General features: G+C 33.0%; 1 protein-coding gene across 1 annotated transcript in view; it reads left to right on the top strand.

Moving 5' to 3' along the window:
* Smp_174110 (putative protein phosphatase 1 regulatory inhibitor subunit 16a) overlaps positions 1 to 17,563 on the top strand; it is a gene marked incomplete at its 3' end in the record, with an annotated part of 76,499 nt that overhangs the window by 30,825 nt on the left and 28,111 nt on the right. Inside the window, exons 3-5 of the mRNA XM_018789217.1 lie at positions 1,108 to 1,253; positions 12,464 to 12,567; positions 16,383 to 16,448. Of these exons, the coding sequence (XP_018654683.1) occupies positions 1,108 to 1,253; positions 12,464 to 12,567; positions 16,383 to 16,448 (316 nt within the window). The remainder of the gene's footprint in view (positions 1 to 1,107; positions 1,254 to 12,463; positions 12,568 to 16,382; positions 16,449 to 17,563) is intronic.

Raw genomic sequence — 17,563 nt, 5'->3', positions numbered from 1 at the left:
CCTTTCGTAATTAAACTTTTTTTCATCAACATGTTCTATTAAGAAAGATTTAGCAAGATTTGCAATCATTTTGATTTCCTCTTATAAATGATCATAAAACCTTCATGAAATATATAAATTTATCTGTTAGGTCGATGTTTTGGTCATTATACCATTTGATTATCCTTTGACTAGATACTTTCAAAGAAAACTGGAACAATGTAATCATCAGAAAAGTTACGTTAGGTATGTGATAAGTTACGATGGCGACAACAATGATATATAATGTTAGCAAAGTACCAAGTCAATCTTTTCACAGTTTCGAATAAGTAAGGAAGAGTTTCACAGCACATTTTACGACAAAATTCTAATTTAGTTAAACTTTATTTGTGACCACATTTTAAATAAACTTAAAGTTTATAAATTATATAAATTAGAAAACTAAAAACGGGGTTAAGGACTTATTGTAGTTTGTCGGCTTTTTTTAGTTTTTATGCTCTCAGTTATTCCATAAAATATTTCATAATTTGAATCTAAGACATCCTGTGTCTTCTTGATTGTTGAGTCCAGTTACAATTACACTCCATTTTGCTACAGATTTTTTTAAACTACATTTAAAAATGTGCATCGTTGTTTGCAGCAAAGCAAACTTCACATTTCTGAAATTTATGTGAAATCAATCTGGAAAGAAGATAACGTTTAGCATAAATAAATGGTAGTTAATGTCTTTAAAATGATTTGTAAACAAAATGTTTGTCTTCTTTCTCTTGAACATAATTTTTTGTCTATTTAAAACAGCATTTCCTTTCCCGAAAAGAAAACTTTAATTCAGTGTGTGTTAAAAAATAAATAAACACCACTTTGATAAACAGAAGTATTTTTCGAGTTTTTAAATCCACATTTAAGCACTACTTGTGATATTTAATTAACATTCATTTGATTCATAAAATGAATTATATTTGTAGTGTTTGTGACTGATAATGAAGCTATTCAGCTACAAATATAGATAATATAATTTATTAGCATCTGTGGCATACTTTTGCAATCATGGTTTTCAAATCATGTTACTTCTCGGTACTGCTTGTTATCTGATATTCATAGTTAAGTATCTATGTTTCTACTTTTTAGGCATGTATAGATAATGATAGTGTTTTATGTAATCTTTTGCTTAACTATGGTGCAAATGTGAATGCACGCGATGCAGATCTGTGGACACCTTTGCATGCTGCTTCTACATGTGGTTATTTACAAATCTGTCAGTTGTTAATCAAACGGTAAGTATTATCATATACAAAAATTTGCCTTGTATTTACTTATTTGTAAACTTTGGTTGATATTTAAGACAATGACTGAAGAGTGATCACAAACCCTTGGCAGTTATGTATGAATAGCACCATAACGAATGTGTTTATCTGAGTTGCAGTTTTATTAAGTAAGACAGAGAACATTGACAGTAGCTGAAAATAATCGAGAAAGTTTACCAAAAATTAACTATTACGGAAAGAGAATTGGGACGACTAAATTACCTTAAATTACACGAAAACAAGACTATTTTACGACCATCATGGAAAACCTGGAAGCACTAGACGGCCTTTTCGTCCTATTGTGAGAGCCCTCAGCAGTGCACATCCACGATCCCGCCTCGCGAGATCCGAACCCAGGACCTATCAGTCTCGCGTGCGAGCGCTTAACCTCTAGACCACTTTTCCGGCATCCAACGGTGTTAATGCCTAACTTTAACCAACCCGAAAAATTGATCAACCGTCCACCATTGTCTTCAGTGAGTTACTATCTCACAACAGACCCGGTTGAACTCCACTAGTCACTGCTTCTCACTAGAACTTCAGGAAATATCTCTTGAAGCCAGTCACTAGTGAGCATACTACTACTACTACTGAATGACGCAAGTTCAAGTAACCGAAAAAAATGAGTGTCTGCAAATCCAAATTTGGTATGCTCAACTACATTAAAAAAATACTGATTTATGAAATTTTGAGTGAGAACGAAAATGTTTTTATTCTAAATAACAAAATAATATAATCCATAAATTCACTTAGTATTGTTTGTTTGAATCTTTCCATTGATGTTTAGGACTGAGATTGATCAGTCTCTGAGATGCAGGTATATCCAGCTGATGAGTCACAAATAGGACGAAATGCGCGTCCTGGATTCCACTGCTAACCACTATCCATCTCTGCCTATAATGCTTGTGAATTAAGGCTATGTCAAGGCAATACGCACAGTATGCATATATGCCAATAAGAGACTGATCAATTGCAGTTCTAAACATCAATGGAAAGATTCAAACAAACAATACTAAGTGAATTTATGGATTATATTATTTTGTTATTTAGAATAAAAACATTTTCGTTCTCACTCAAAATTTCATAAATCAGTATTTTTTTAATGTAGTTGAGCATACCAAATTTGGATTTGCAGACACTCATTTTTTCGGTTACTTGAACTTGCGTCATTCAGTAGTAAAATCAGAGAAACAATAGCTTTTGTACTTTCAGCACTTATTGCGTGTTAAGATGTGAATTCTATTATAAGTTTAGTATAGTATTTTTGTCAATGCCTAGTTTAATATAAATGACTTTCTAAATAAGTCAATATAGCATAAGTAATCACGAGATTTTATATGCTTACTTTTTGTAAGCCATCACTGAATGGGTGATCAGAGATCCCATTTTGGTTCATCACAATTATATTAAAGTGAGATCGTCAACTGTTTTGAAGGTGTAAAATTGCCCAAAAAATAGTAAAGAAACATTAGCTATTAGCGAATAAGTAGGGTAGTAAAATTTACTTTAACTTTACTGTATTTTGTCTTTTGAACTAAAATGTCCAATATTCTTCTTATAGTGAGGGGAAAGCAAGCCCATAAAAATATTTCGATTGTGTGTATGGCTTCTTGAAATGAATATCTTTGTGTTTTTGGTTGTCTACTCATAGATGAATAGGAAAATAATGAAGGAATAAACTTTATGTCATCAAACATGATATTTCCCCAAACTAACTAAATGTTTGGTTTCCGATAATTAAATAAGCCAATTGGAAAGTGTAAAGTATTCAATGACTGTAAATGAAAATCAACAAGGACAAATTAGACTTGATTATTTTAAAGTGAAACAGTTCACAGAGGGCGTTGTTTAAAATGGTGGAGAACAAGAAAACTCCTTTATGTATTTGTATTATTCACAACTAAGCATGTAGAAAAACAGTTTTTCTCTTCAATGCTCTCAGTTCAGCGCAAACTTATGGTAAAATTTTGATAAGCTGTTATTAATAAAACATGTTGAATCATCTAATTATAAGATACTGTGAATTTTAAAATCAACTTATTTCTTAACCAGCAAAATATATTAAGTAACGAAATTTCTACTGGCAAAAATAAATTTATCCTAACTTATAATTGTGACAAGTATCCGTTGAAATGTAGTAACTATTATGCAAAGCTAAGGATTTATGGTGTCACTTAAATAACAGATTAGTATAAATTTGAAAAGACTTCATGTTTTTCAATTAACTTAGATGCTGTAAGGCAGAATTTTCTTTTGGAAATGAGATGTTCGAGCAGCTGGAATCTATAGTTTAAACGTTTAAGCAAACGAATTCGAATACTTTTCTTTATTCCGTAAACACGTAAATAATTTTTTTCATGATTTAGATTTGGCTATAAAATACGATGTGTTGGCGTCATTCAAAACACTATCTGATCACTAATGTAGGCTTTGTTTAAGTAAAATAGAGCATTTTATGTTTATTTTAAAGATAATTGCCTGTGAATAGTCCATAGTAGTATACTTCCGTTTATTTTCGCCTCACTGGGTGGTTTATATACCAAAAAAGTAAACTAGGAATGTTTAGAATTTTTATAATCAAACCACCGCTTTCTCAGATAAATTTAGAAATGCTATGGTTCAAGTCAAAACTTTGGGGGGGGTTCTAGAGCAATTTTTACAATCCGATCTAAAAAGTTGAAATAAAAACAAATTGGATATTTAAGGTTATGAACCATTATCGTTATGTAAGAAAAATGATTTTCAATCATTATTTTGAATAACAGACCATAAAAACGACGCTTGTTTCACGACATTTATTATAAGTAGACATTTCCCGATCGCCTAAGTAAACATTACAAAATATAATCCTTTTATCATGGTAAGGAACATCGAAATATAATATATAATTTAATGGTGTCAGGTAGGTCCGAAATAATTCATAGTCTTTAGTAATGTTTGAATATACTGAAGATATAACCAACATAGCTGTTTTATCGGTTTTATAGTATATTCGTGAATTTTTAGCCTGAAAACTTCAGGTAGAAGTCAATATACCTTTACAGATGTTCCAAATATTTCCTGACTGCATGTATGAATTACATTTCAATAAGAATAATAATGTCAAACCATGTCATTTACACTGTCAATTTAGTATCATTATTCAGCAAAATCATTAGCTTCATTTTCCCATTATTCTTATAGCCCCGAATGAAAGTTAATTTTCATAAAGCAGCCATTATGAGTGTATAAACTGCCTGCTTTAAAATAATAGTGAATAATTGCATTAAAGTTGCTTTTTATGATTTACAATGCAATAAATCACTACCCACTGGCTTTTTGACAACATTAGTTCTGTTTTAATCCCCCAAGTGGTTAAATACTTTCACTGTATTAGTATTAGTACTCTCACTTTATCATCAATTTATATTTACCTATATTAAAGAAAAACGAATTGTACTTTTGAACGTGATAGATATCTATGTCATAGTTTGACTGTAATCGACCAGCATCTATTAGCATATGTTCATCCAGAGGTGATTATCTAAACAGTCTTTAGTTACAAGCTTTCTGGATTACGGCTGTCGAATTTAGACCAAGTTAATGATCTGATTCCAACAATTTACTTATTTCCAACATGTTTTAAACTAGTTCCTCAGTATCATTAGTTACAAGTCTAATATTCAGGTAACTGGTTGTTACATCTGGAGTTAAGCTTAATGAATTAGTGATTGTCAATACTAAGAAGCTCTGAAATCGAACAACATATGAAATTAATATTTAGCTGTTTATCTGGAACTTTCCTAATTTATAGTTAACATCAATATAGTTCGAAAGAATGTTGATCTTATACCCGACCAAGTGCAATATTTGCTTTGGTTCTGAGCAGGTTGTTTCTTGGTAAATTATTCAGTGCATAATACTAGAGACCTCTAATCTAGTAGTTAATGAGGACACAGGTGAGGACAACCAACTATGTATTTGGCACAAATTACACTTTACTTGGTAAAATACAAAAGCCATACTATGATACTCTATTTGCAAAATGTTCTTTAATTGTCTCAGGCTTCATTGTTCCTGGATTTCAACACCAATTGCTTTTTATTTATGTTCTTCTCTTCTTGATCTTCTCAATCTTCTTCTCGATGCTATTTATCTCCTGACATCCGCACGCGACCGGAGCTACTGTTCGTGTCATCAACTGTCGCGTCACCTTTGCAAGCTCACTGATATCCATAGGTTGCGCGGCGTTTACCAGTCTCAGCTGTTGGGAAACGGCAACAGGCACGCTCTCGATAAACTGCGACGCCAACAAGTGTGCCTCCAACTCCTCATCCAGATTCGGCAGCGCGCGACGCAACAACTTGGTAAGCTCCACGGCCAGCACCAGCGGGTCAGCATTGATTGGCAAATTCGCCACTCGGAACCTCTGTAGTGCTTCTTCTCTGTCCACTGGGCTGTCGAACTCCACGATCAACCGCCCCGTGACTGCCTCCCATGTCGTCTTCCCTCCAGCACCGTCCAAGCCGTCATATACAGCTTTCGCTCTGCATCTCAACAGCGTCCTCAATACCACCGTCTTCGCCTTCGGCTCCTTCACTCCCAACAGCTCCGCCACGGCTTTGAACTCTTTCAGGAAGCTCAGTACATCTCCGTCCTTCGGCCATGGGATCTTCATCCTTGGAGACAGCGACACCAAATGTAGTGAACAAAACACTGGTTGGGGACAATGACTCAGGCTATGGATGCTTCTGTATGTTATATATATATATATATATACTGACTACGTATGTCATTGCAGTGTCCGGAAAATCAAAACGAGTGATAACTTGAAGGTATAAAGCGGTAGTATATTTTCATAATCATGTCTAGAGTTAAGTTTATCTAGTTTAGAAGAAAAACATGCTAGACGGAATGGTTTTTTGTCGCAACAGTAAATTAAGCAACCAACATGAAGATACGATTAAATACTGAACAACTTTTTTAGTGGCTTACTGTTTCAACCCGTTTTATTTTCTTGATGAACTGACGGGGTATGTGCAAGTACAAAAACATAAACGCTGTACACAGTCAGTCACAACGTAGAACCTGATACGTACATACATCGGCTCAAGTTGCAACACTATTAACACCGAGTGATGAAATTGCCAGACCAAATCCCAGAATTGTAGAGTTAGTGACATTATGAGTGGTGATAGAGAAGACCAGGCATTAAAATACAGTTCGAGAAGAAAATGTAAATTAGTGAAATAAAGACAAATAGTTACGAGAAATTTAGAATCTCAGAATTTGGAGGAAGACAAATAATGGATGCACCTGCGTCATTGCAACCGATTTTGAGCCATGGCATTCAAAGTCCCTAACAATTGGTTACAATAATCACACGGACCCAAGCCATGTAGTCTATACCTGTTAACATGACTCAGTGCAGTCGTCAATGACTGAGTGGATTGGTGTTATGGTTTGGTTTGGCTTCTCACAGATTTCCTTCAACCTACTAAACCATACTACATCGCCCGTCGAGTTAGACAGTGGTTGGATTGAAGTAGTACGTCTCAACCACTTCCGTTGATGAGGATTTACTACCTCATCAACCGATTTGCTATGCTCACCTAGTGCCTTATTCCTAACCCAGGCATTGCTTATTTGGTGGTCTCAAAATATGCAAGCAGAACTTAGAAGATACCCTTGACCGGATACTAGTAGCCTGTGGATATCTTCTGTTCTTAATGGCCATGTCTCATATCCATAAGGTAGAACGGTAAGAACTGATGGGCACTGGACTCGTTCTTTGGTTGGAATACGGATACCTTGTCTACACCGCAAGTTGGCAAAAAGTCACTCGAACCCTCTGAATCCGTGCCGGCATTTCGTTAGACACAAGACCATCAGGACTGAGGAGACCCCCAATATAAGTGAAGCGGTTTATGATTTCAACTATACTCTTTGTTGTTGATTTAGGCGTGGTAACAAACCAATGATGAAACAACTTTTTTTATTTAGGTTTAAAGAAAAGTATATCAAACATGCTAGCATTATCTCTCATGATTATGGGAAGACATCATTTTGTCAACATATTCGCTAAACAGGGACTGTGTAATCAGCATATTCTTAGTCATTAGGTAAATCTCCTAGTGAAAGACCAACGCCTGAAAAGTCAAACGATGAAAGAATGGTCTTTAAGGGGATATCTAAGCTTGATGAGTAGTGTTCTAGTACAGGACCTGTAAAAGGTTGATGTACTTCTGTGGGACGTATTTCATTGATGAACAATGGCCCACCCTCACGGTCCTTTGAGTCGAAATCTCCTTCAAGGCCAAGAAATACAACCATGACTGGACATTGAATAGTTTGTCAATTTTCCAGAATCAGCCCAAGGGTGAATATTCAGTTTGAACATACACGTTCAGGGCTTCAGGAGCTCTAGTTAGGCGTCGAAGTGTTATTGAGGCTAGATTTTTGGACACCACATTAGTTAAACTGATTCCCCTGTGATTATCACAAGAGGACCTTTGTCCTTTTTTATAGACAGACAACCAGTGATCGGGACCAGTCAGGTGAGATTACGTCCAGTCCCCATATTCTATCTAAGATTCCAGTCAATTTAACTGGACCATTATCCTTAAAAACCTTACGGATTAACAGATAAGGTTTGAATGTAAACATTATTTTTGTATGTCTTTTTATGTGTGATCAAATGAAAACAATCTTAAATTTGTTTGAGTGTAGTAACATCACAAGATTATTTTTTTTTCATTTAAAGCAACAAAATTTTATAAATCTAAATTGTTACTAGCAGAACACATGAAAAACCAAGATATAATTAGTTTTATTTATTTTCCAAGAATTCGATGTCGTGTATTAGTTAAATACAATTCTGAAACCATGTATATCTCGGCTACCTGCAGAGAAATTATTTAAATAAATTATAGACACATAAAGACAACCGTAACATAATAATTCATCAATTTCTGACTAATGCCTTCATGAAACTTCAGTTTCTGAATAAACGTCTATTGGAAATAAACTACTGTTAATCAGAAATACCATTATTATTAAGTTGCACTCATGTATCCATTTATTATGCACTTTTCAATGCTTATGGATGGAACAGTTAAACGTCATTTATTTACCTACTTTATTTTGTACTTATATAAGCGCATTTATAATATGTATAATAATTTAGTCTTTCTTTAAACTGGTCACAATATCAAAACATGGATATTTTTCAATATGAAAATGTTGTCTCAAAGAAAACAACAACACGAAAATTTAATTTTAACATAAAATGGATAATATAACGTGAAATACAAAACATTATGACGTATGTAAACGTGTCTTACGAAAATTAGTAATGTGTCAATGAAAGTCATCATATGGTTGAAAATAATCCCATAAAGATAGAAAACAGCTGAACAGTGAAGCAACAATCATTGATATATTTGATCAATAATTACTTGTCACCGTGTCATGAATCTTATTGTATCGAACATCTCCTTATTGCCTACCTTTTGAACAGTTGTTGCATGATGACGTGTGTTGCTTCAACATGAAAGAATGTACCAATTCTCTTGAGTTTCCGATTTTAACTTTTCAATGTAATTAAAAAAAAGCTATTTTGCTATAGACCTGTGTATATTATCTAGATTGAACAATCTATTACTGACCCAAACAACACATACCTGTTGAAGGTGATTAGATGTAAATTTTGTGATTAAAAATGATTGATTGACACTTTTCACGATTAAATGTTTTCAGTTTGCTTTTTCTTCAAAGAAAATAGATTACTAATTCCACCAACATTTGTCAGTTAAGAGAGCTGAACAGCTACAAAGGAAATAAAATTTCTGAAAATTACATAAACAAAGAAAAGATATTAGGTAGATAAACAATACACTAATGTAGACTACTCATGTGATTTGTAACTTGACTTAAGAAGGCGCACAAAGGATTTTTTACAGCTTAAGACTGTTGATTTGTACATATTTACTGGAAATGAACGAACAACTCAGATGAAATAAGATGAAATTTGGTAAAAAGAAAGTATTGTAACAACCGTTAATAAAGTGTTAAAAAAAACTGATAGAATAAAACCTATGCTTTATGAGATTAATCTAATATTCATAAACTTTGTTAAAACTAGTAGCTTTAGAACCACTGTCTTTGCATATAATTCATTTCTTTATGAATCAATGTTCGATAATGTCACAATGTAAGCTATCAATATGTGTTTATCCATAAATCAAAGCTTTATGTATATCTTAGTTTAGTGCACCATAGTTCTTATGCAAGTACATTGGGATCAAGCTAGTGCAGCTATTTGAAATTCTTGTTTTCAATCATCGTTTTGCGAAGGATTTTGTTAGAAAAGACTACTTCTTGTTATAACCACCTGGAAATTAGATACATTTACTTTCACCACTTATCCTGAAAGCATGTTCAAACCTTAGAATGACTAATGAGTTTGTAGGTAGCATCATCAATGTTTGACTTGATAATTTCGAATAAATTGAGCATTGGGTAGATTGTTATAAATAAATTAACGTATTTGTAATATCCCGATGAGTAGAAAAATAAGATTTTCCGACGTTTCGTGACTCAGTGTAAGCTACTTCTTCTCTGAAGAAAATTTTATTTTTCTACTCGTTGGGATATTATATATATATATATATAGACTGATTAAATAAATGTCAGAAATGAGATCAATATTGACGGAAGAAAATAAATAAGCATCAATAATTAGGGAATGAATTGACGCAAGTTGTTAAAATAGGCCCATCAAAACAATTTTTTACTAGCGACTAGCTTCGCGAGGTTTTTTCTCGAAGTTCTAATGAGAAGCCATGACCAGTGGAGCTAATCCGTGTCAGGTGTGAGGCCTGTATCGACAGAAGACAATGGAAGATGGTCGCACAATATCGTGGATTAGTTGAGGTCAGATATTAACACTGCTGGATGCCGGCTCAGTGGTCTAAATTTTAAGCGTTCGCGAGCGAGACCGAAGGTCCTGAGTTCGAATCACGCGTGCGGACTGTCGATGAGCACAAACGAGGGGTCCCATACTAGAACAGAATGGCCGTTCAGTGCCTCCAGGTTTTCAATAGTGGTCTAACATTGATCGATTCACAATCTCAATCGAAAACAAATAAAGATGATCGGCAGGTTGACTGTACTATGCAATTACATTTCGTGTGAAATCCTATAAGCTGATAAATGTTTTTGTTGAATGTGAATAATTTGAATGAATAATTTGAATAATTAAGGCTTGAGCTTTTGAATATTTTTGATAAGAAAATGACTTCGAAGAACGTTACACTAAGAATTACTTGGTATATGGATGGGTCAGACCATTTGTCGAGCAGCATCTCGATTACCAAATATATGAAAGAATTTGCTAAGAGTGAGACACGCTAACTGTTTATCGAGCTTCTATTTTACAGTAGTTTCAGTTATTACTATCCACATTTCCATCAGGGAATGGCATTGACTAAGGTAGCATTAAAAACTAAAATCCATTACAGTATAAAAATTCTTATTGTCAGTCCTGGTGAACATACTAATTAACCGTCCATCCTCCAAGTCTTCACTTTTACTATAAATCCATTCCTCTGGTTTGAAGAAATCCTCAATTCCATAGGAACTAAGATCTGTTTGTATTATTGTTCATACAACTATTATTTTGACTGTTTTGATATCCACTGACTGTTTTGACAAGAGGTAAGACTATCCTAAAAGTCGCATATTTGTGGGTTGTTAAATGTTCTTTATGAATGACGTATTCACTGACAACTTACTAAGAAACTAAGGTCCATATATCTGTTCGTTCATTAATAATTAAGGCCCACATGTTAAAATTTTCAGCTTATAATTTACACATGGACAAGGTAACAAATCCAAATATATAGGCATAATTAATTTTCAAACATAAACTTTGTTTCTCTAAAATTAACTAATTTTTAGCAAATAATTAGCATTTATAACGAAGTTGAATATACTTTTTACAGAAAAATCAGTTTTTAAATTTTCTTTTTTAAACGTTTCGTAAAATAAAAAACTACAAATGATCATTTCTGACGAAAGCTGTGTATTATTCACTCAATCTAATGACATGTCTAACAAAATGTTCACAACTATAAGACACCATAAATCGCCGTAATGCCTAAGAAGATGACTTCACCGATGTTTACTGTTTGTCTTTATCTCAGATGAAAAAAGCCTCAATTATAATTAAGCCTTACTCAAAGTTCTTATTTCTTTATGATGTGTTCATGACTCGTGAAGTCAGTGTCAGTAAATAAACACAACTAACAAACTAACACAGCACTGGTCTGATTTAATCACTGCTCTGAGTGTAAAATTAGATTACTTTTACAACTGAGTTCCTCGTTCCATTGAAAACTATTACTGATTAGTAAAGTTACAATTTTATTTGAAAGCAAAGTCCGATTTGATTTGAAAAGTTGCGTACAGATTATTTCCTTTCTGTCGATCCTCACTATAATTCGACTCAGTCTAGATATTGCATCTTCTATTCTCCTATAATGATCTCAGTGTGTTTAGAATTGGTTACATTCGTAAAAATAACAAATAGTTTATTCTTTAGTTATCTTTTTGACTTAAAGTAACAAGCCGATCTTGTTAAAACGGTCATTTTGATAGCAGGCAAGCGAAGTTGCTTCGAAGTCAACTTATCAACTATTCATGATTATGTGAATAAATCGTTTCTAGTGAATTAGTACTGGTCTTAATATCTGGTAAACTACTTTAAATCCAGTTTATTCTTCTATCTAAGATTGGTACTAATTAGTCAGAATGCCTACACAGTTCAAAAACGTGCTTATCAGTTAACAGTTACGTTTAATATGGATTTTTATTTTCACACATTAATTTCGTTTACTGGATTACAGGCATAGTTCACTCGCGCCGCTAATTGTAATGATAAATCGTAACAGATTCTGAGGAATGAATATTATTTTGCTTAAAATTAATACTTTATATTAAAGTATACAAATATCTGTCAGAATCCAGGTAATTAAATAGTAGTCATCATTTTAATTCAAATTCCTTAACTAAAGGGACAATTAAAAAAACAGTACTATTTTATGCTTATATTTGAAATGTTACTTTTCAGAACGTGTTACGCCTGTTAATAATAGTTTTACCTTGTTTTTCCTTTACAACACGATATGTTGGTTGTTCAGTGGTGCAGATTTGAAGGCTTGCAATGCCGATGGATTAATTCCCTATGATATATGTGATGACGAAAAGACTTCAGATTTTCTTCAAAGTCAAATGCATAAATTTGGTAAGTATATGTTCATATCAAAAACTGGATTACAAACTAACTATTTGAGTTTATGGGACTGTCATTAAAATCTAAACAAATAATCAGCAGTTAATTGTTTATGTACATTTATACCTACGTGGTGTTATTCTAAAGTTAAAATTCACCTCGTTTCGGTCTTATGGTTACTTTGGTTCCGCTAACCTTCAAATGAGCTGTTCAGTGAATGAATATTTCATTTAATTTGAATCTTCTCTTTCATGAGGGGTCGGTTCCACGTTTTTTTTACATCTGGACTTAAAATTAAACGTGCAGTCAGTCCCGAAAGTTTGAAGTTTAAATCATCTCTGAGCTGATTCCAGACTTAATTTATCCTTTATGCGAACAATATTAAAAACAAACTTTCAGTATTCTGGGAGTAGTCGAACTCGTGCTTTGTTCATTAACTTACGTGACTCGTCAGAGAGGTTACGAATTATTCACCCCAGAAGACGTTGAGACTTAGATGTCTTTTTCGAGATCTGTTCTAAGAAGGACAAATTGTAAGAATACATGAGTTCCAAGTCCACTACTGTATGTAACTTGGACAAAACCTTACCATTTATGGTAAGATCTAGGTTCAGTGAAGAAGTATCAAAACATGTTCATCCATATTTAGCCATGTTGAGTTACAACTGCCATTTTGAGTATCACTGGGCTACTCTGTTGTTCTCCTTAGTGATGCTAGTTTTCTCATTGTTCAGCTAATAAGGAGAAGATGAATACATTACTTTTAGATCATATGCATATAGAAAAGGCTTACTCATACAGAAAAAATTGTAAATATCATTTATATAAACCAAAAAAGCAAAAGATCTATGACACAACCTTGTATTACATCACTTTCGACTAGGACAACATCCGACAAGGAGTTAATTTTTACTTTTCGGTGTTGGTGACTGGGGAAAGAATTAAACCAGGTAGGGAAAGGGTTTCTGGTTGCATAAGATCAGAGTTTGCCTATGGGAATCTGGTGACCTACAATGTTGAAAGCTAAGACAAGACTTAATCAGGTACGTTAGGTAAAGACTAAATCAAAGAAGTCAAAGTGGCAAACCATACAAGATCTATTCCTAATGAAGCCAAATCGAGAATAAGTGACAAGTTGTTCAGTGAAGGAATATTTTGAGAGTTCGTCACCAACAATGTTTTCCTTAATCCTAGCGATAACTTGAGTAACATTTAGTGTCCGATAATTATTCATATCAGTCTTATCTCTAGATTTGTAAAGTGGTATGAAGTATAGGGTTTTCCAACAGTAAGGGTATTTGCCTGTCTCGAGAGAGAGTAAACAGCTTTAGAAGAAGTAGTGGAATATCAGGTTCACCATATTTGTGGAGACAACGATTCTTATGAATTAATCAGCTCATAAGCGACAGTAACATATTTGTTTAAAAATATATACTTACACCAACAGACTGACCACAATAGGTTTTATTGACTTACTAGTCACATACATTAATTCTGAACCAGTGACATTTAGTAACTCATTATTGTGTGCAAAAATACCACTGAAAATGTTTACAACGGTTTTAGAGTCGTTTATGAATGTGTCATTATGCAGAATGCTATATCTTGCATATTCAATGTATAAACATTTTGGGTGCAGCCATGGGATAAGTTGATTTTTTCAGTCTGTCTAATATTAGGCCTAATTACATTAAAGTTGTGATGGCCATTTAGAACGTTAGGATCTTTCGTCGATTTAGAAAGTGGGGTTTTGAAAAGTCACTTGTTGTTTGTAGGTTTGACTGGGATGACGCAATGGTGGATCGATAAGTCTTAGTCTGTGTGCACATACATTCACCCCCACTATCAGAGAGATCAAACACGGTGTCGAGGAATGTATTTTTGTTTGGTTAAGCCTTTATAATTTTTCTGGTACTGGTTTTGGGACCAGATACTGCTGTTTATATTTTCTTCTCATTTGGGTTAGACTTTTTATTCTTAATAGTGTTTTGATGAGCGTTAAAGTTAGGATTGGACGTTCGAGTAAATGTTCTAACCGTTATATTGAGAGATATCAAATCAGAAGTCACCGGATCTATATTTACATTAGGTAAACATTGATTGTCTGATGTTGCCACGGGCTTAAATGCAACCCAGCATTCTGCATTGATGAATCAGGGTATTGGCTGAAATGTGATATGTTATTCGCATTAATGGGTCTAGCTGATGAGGTAACAGGATTCTCTGTAGTTTCTATGTTATTACTTACGTTTGGGGTACGCTTTTGAGTAGACCTTTGATTGGTAGTTATATCTGAGACTTTACTGGCATTCCTGACTCTCTTAATTTCACGGATTAGCCGTTCAGATTCCTTCAGATGACAAGCTTCCAATTGTGAATTGAATCTAAGCAAGATAATGCACGAGAACTTCTGATGCTTCTCATTAAAGCGAATATATTAGCATGGACTATAACGAAGGTTAACTGCTCTGCGTATCAAATATCTCACTGATTTAAGCGTAGTTTTGTCAGGTATCTTGTAGATAATCACATTGTTTCTAGAAACTATTCTCTTTGTAAATCTGCTAGAAATAAAATCGATAACAAATACTGCTTTGATAATGTCTTCAAGATCATCAGGAACCACGTTCTTCGAAAATAGTAGCTTAAAGTCAACCCACTTTATTGTTAGTGTTAATCGTAATGCTATATATGCGTTATTTTACCAGGACTAAATAATAACTATATACTTTTTATCAGAGAGCGTATGAATGTACCTCAAAGATCAAACGTACAGCGAGCTTTTTTAAAACTAACTACTTCTACAGTTTCACTCACAGTTGTTTAGAAGATAATTCCTAAGTTATCTCACGGTGGATTAAAGCTCACTAAAAAGAAAATAATAATATGAGTCAAAAATAAACAATAAATCCTACTATTATTACCATGTCCATTATCTTTATACTACTTGTGATCATAACATGAGTAATTTTGCACGAAATACTTACATAGTTTAAAGTACATAAATTTACAGTTCCATTTTCTCAACGTCATATGTTATTTGATAAAATTCTTCAAGCATAGATGGTTGAAATTTATTATCTTCCTTCAAATGTCCTTCAATTTTGAGGTGTTACATATCTTTATTCTATAAATATATATATTATTTATTAAAGAAAAAATATTTTCAGATGGTGGTCAATTATTTGTAGGACACAGATTGATGTTGGTACTAAGAGATCATTTTATTATTTGATCGAGACAAATCAACATTCACAAATATGTCACAAGATTTTTTATATTTCTTATTCATACATTATGATAATAAAAGCATTTTACCCTGTTCTTCACTTTGAAAAAACTTTCTATCAGAATATTTTACTTATTATACAATTCACTTTTCGCTTAAGGCATTAGTTATGAATATTGAGGTTTTTTATTCATTAGATCTAGGTTTCAACTTGACCGGAACCTAATGAAATCTTTCATTGTTTTGAGGAAACATAACTATGCCCTAAGATAAATGGGTATCAATGAACTAATACAAAGTTAACTTATTTGAAGTTATCTCTTTTTGTTCTAATTACAATAGTCAAGTATCTGGGGCAGTCATCAGAAGTTAAAATTATTTTAATGAGGATATATGGTATAATTGTGTTTACTTTCCTTACAAAAAAATGATTAGTTATCTTGAAATTTATATAAATAAATGACATCATTGCAAAAAAATTCAATATACTGATATCATATTTAGCAATAAACCCAGTTTCTTCCAGTCTCCGACCAGTAGTGGGATAACACTTATTACAACCACTAGTTCATTAATTGTCAAATCGTTTACTTCATAGGATATAGATGTGATGAATTGCTGGATAATGGAAATGCTTGTGTAACAAGTGAAAAATATGCAAGCGGTAATGGTCACAACTTAAGTATTTTCACCCTTAAATTTAAAATGGCTTTACAATCTAATTACTAGGTATACCTTACAGCCGTTCAACATAAAAATAGATGTATCGTTAAGAATTGTTTCCTTGTTTTTAGAATTTTTAGAAATTGTATTACAAATCAAATAGTATCATTTCGTCACAGTATCATGATGGCCCCGATTTTGATGAATTTGGTATTTCTGTGTTCAAATCAAACATTTTTGCATACTGATAATAAGTTATTTATTAAAGTAAAAACTGATTGACTGCTGATTATAGTGATTGAGAGAAAGTCAGTCCATAAACTGTATGTCCGAAAGAGTTATATTTTTCTTCAAATTACACTTCGTAGAGATGAGAATCACCTATCAAAACCCTACTGGTGGACAAATATCCTTATAGACAAATGCAAATATAATAAAAATGAAGTGTACTACTAAACAAAATAAATATATAAATACGGTTTACACTCATAGTATTTTTAAAACATTGTGAATTTCCATGTATTTCAATCTTTTTCATTGAGAATAATCAGTAAATTGATAATATTTGCATCCTGACTATTATGGAGATGGGTTTTTCCACTTGCTCTGATTTGCTAGGTTTAACCACCTTTGAGTTGATTACTGTAAATTGTCTTTATCATTAGGAGTGTTCACCAAAATTTAGCTATTTGCTTTCAATTTGTTTTGTAAACGTAAGTCTAAAACTTAATCCAGCCTTTAAACGATTACCATTTAGTTATATCGTTCATAGATGTTTTGTCACTTCTCATTCGTAATCTAACACACGTTATGAAAATAGTCTTCAACAAACAAGTAGAAAATAATGTGGATCGAAAAAAGTTATGTCTTGTTTGAATGTCAGTTGTGATTTGAATTATGTTCATGAAATGAACTAATATCATAGTTTCTTTGACATTACTGTTATAATTTATTACAAATCTAGCACTTAATTGTATGCGTGGTGATTCTAATCACAGCTACAAAAGTTACCTCGATTTTAGCTGACTCTAAAGAAATTTATTTGGCACATTTTTTAAAATAAGATAATATTGAAGGGGAAAGTATATTTGTGGAATCTGAACGATGTAGTTTTAG

Source organism: Schistosoma mansoni, chromosome W, assembly GCF_000237925.1.
Source record: "Schistosoma mansoni strain Puerto Rico chromosome W, complete genome".
NCBI lineage: Eukaryota > Metazoa > Platyhelminthes > Trematoda > Strigeidida > Schistosomatidae > Schistosoma > Schistosoma mansoni.
Note: the sequence above shows the minus strand (reverse complement) of the source record. Positions and strands in the feature narration are given on the sequence as shown.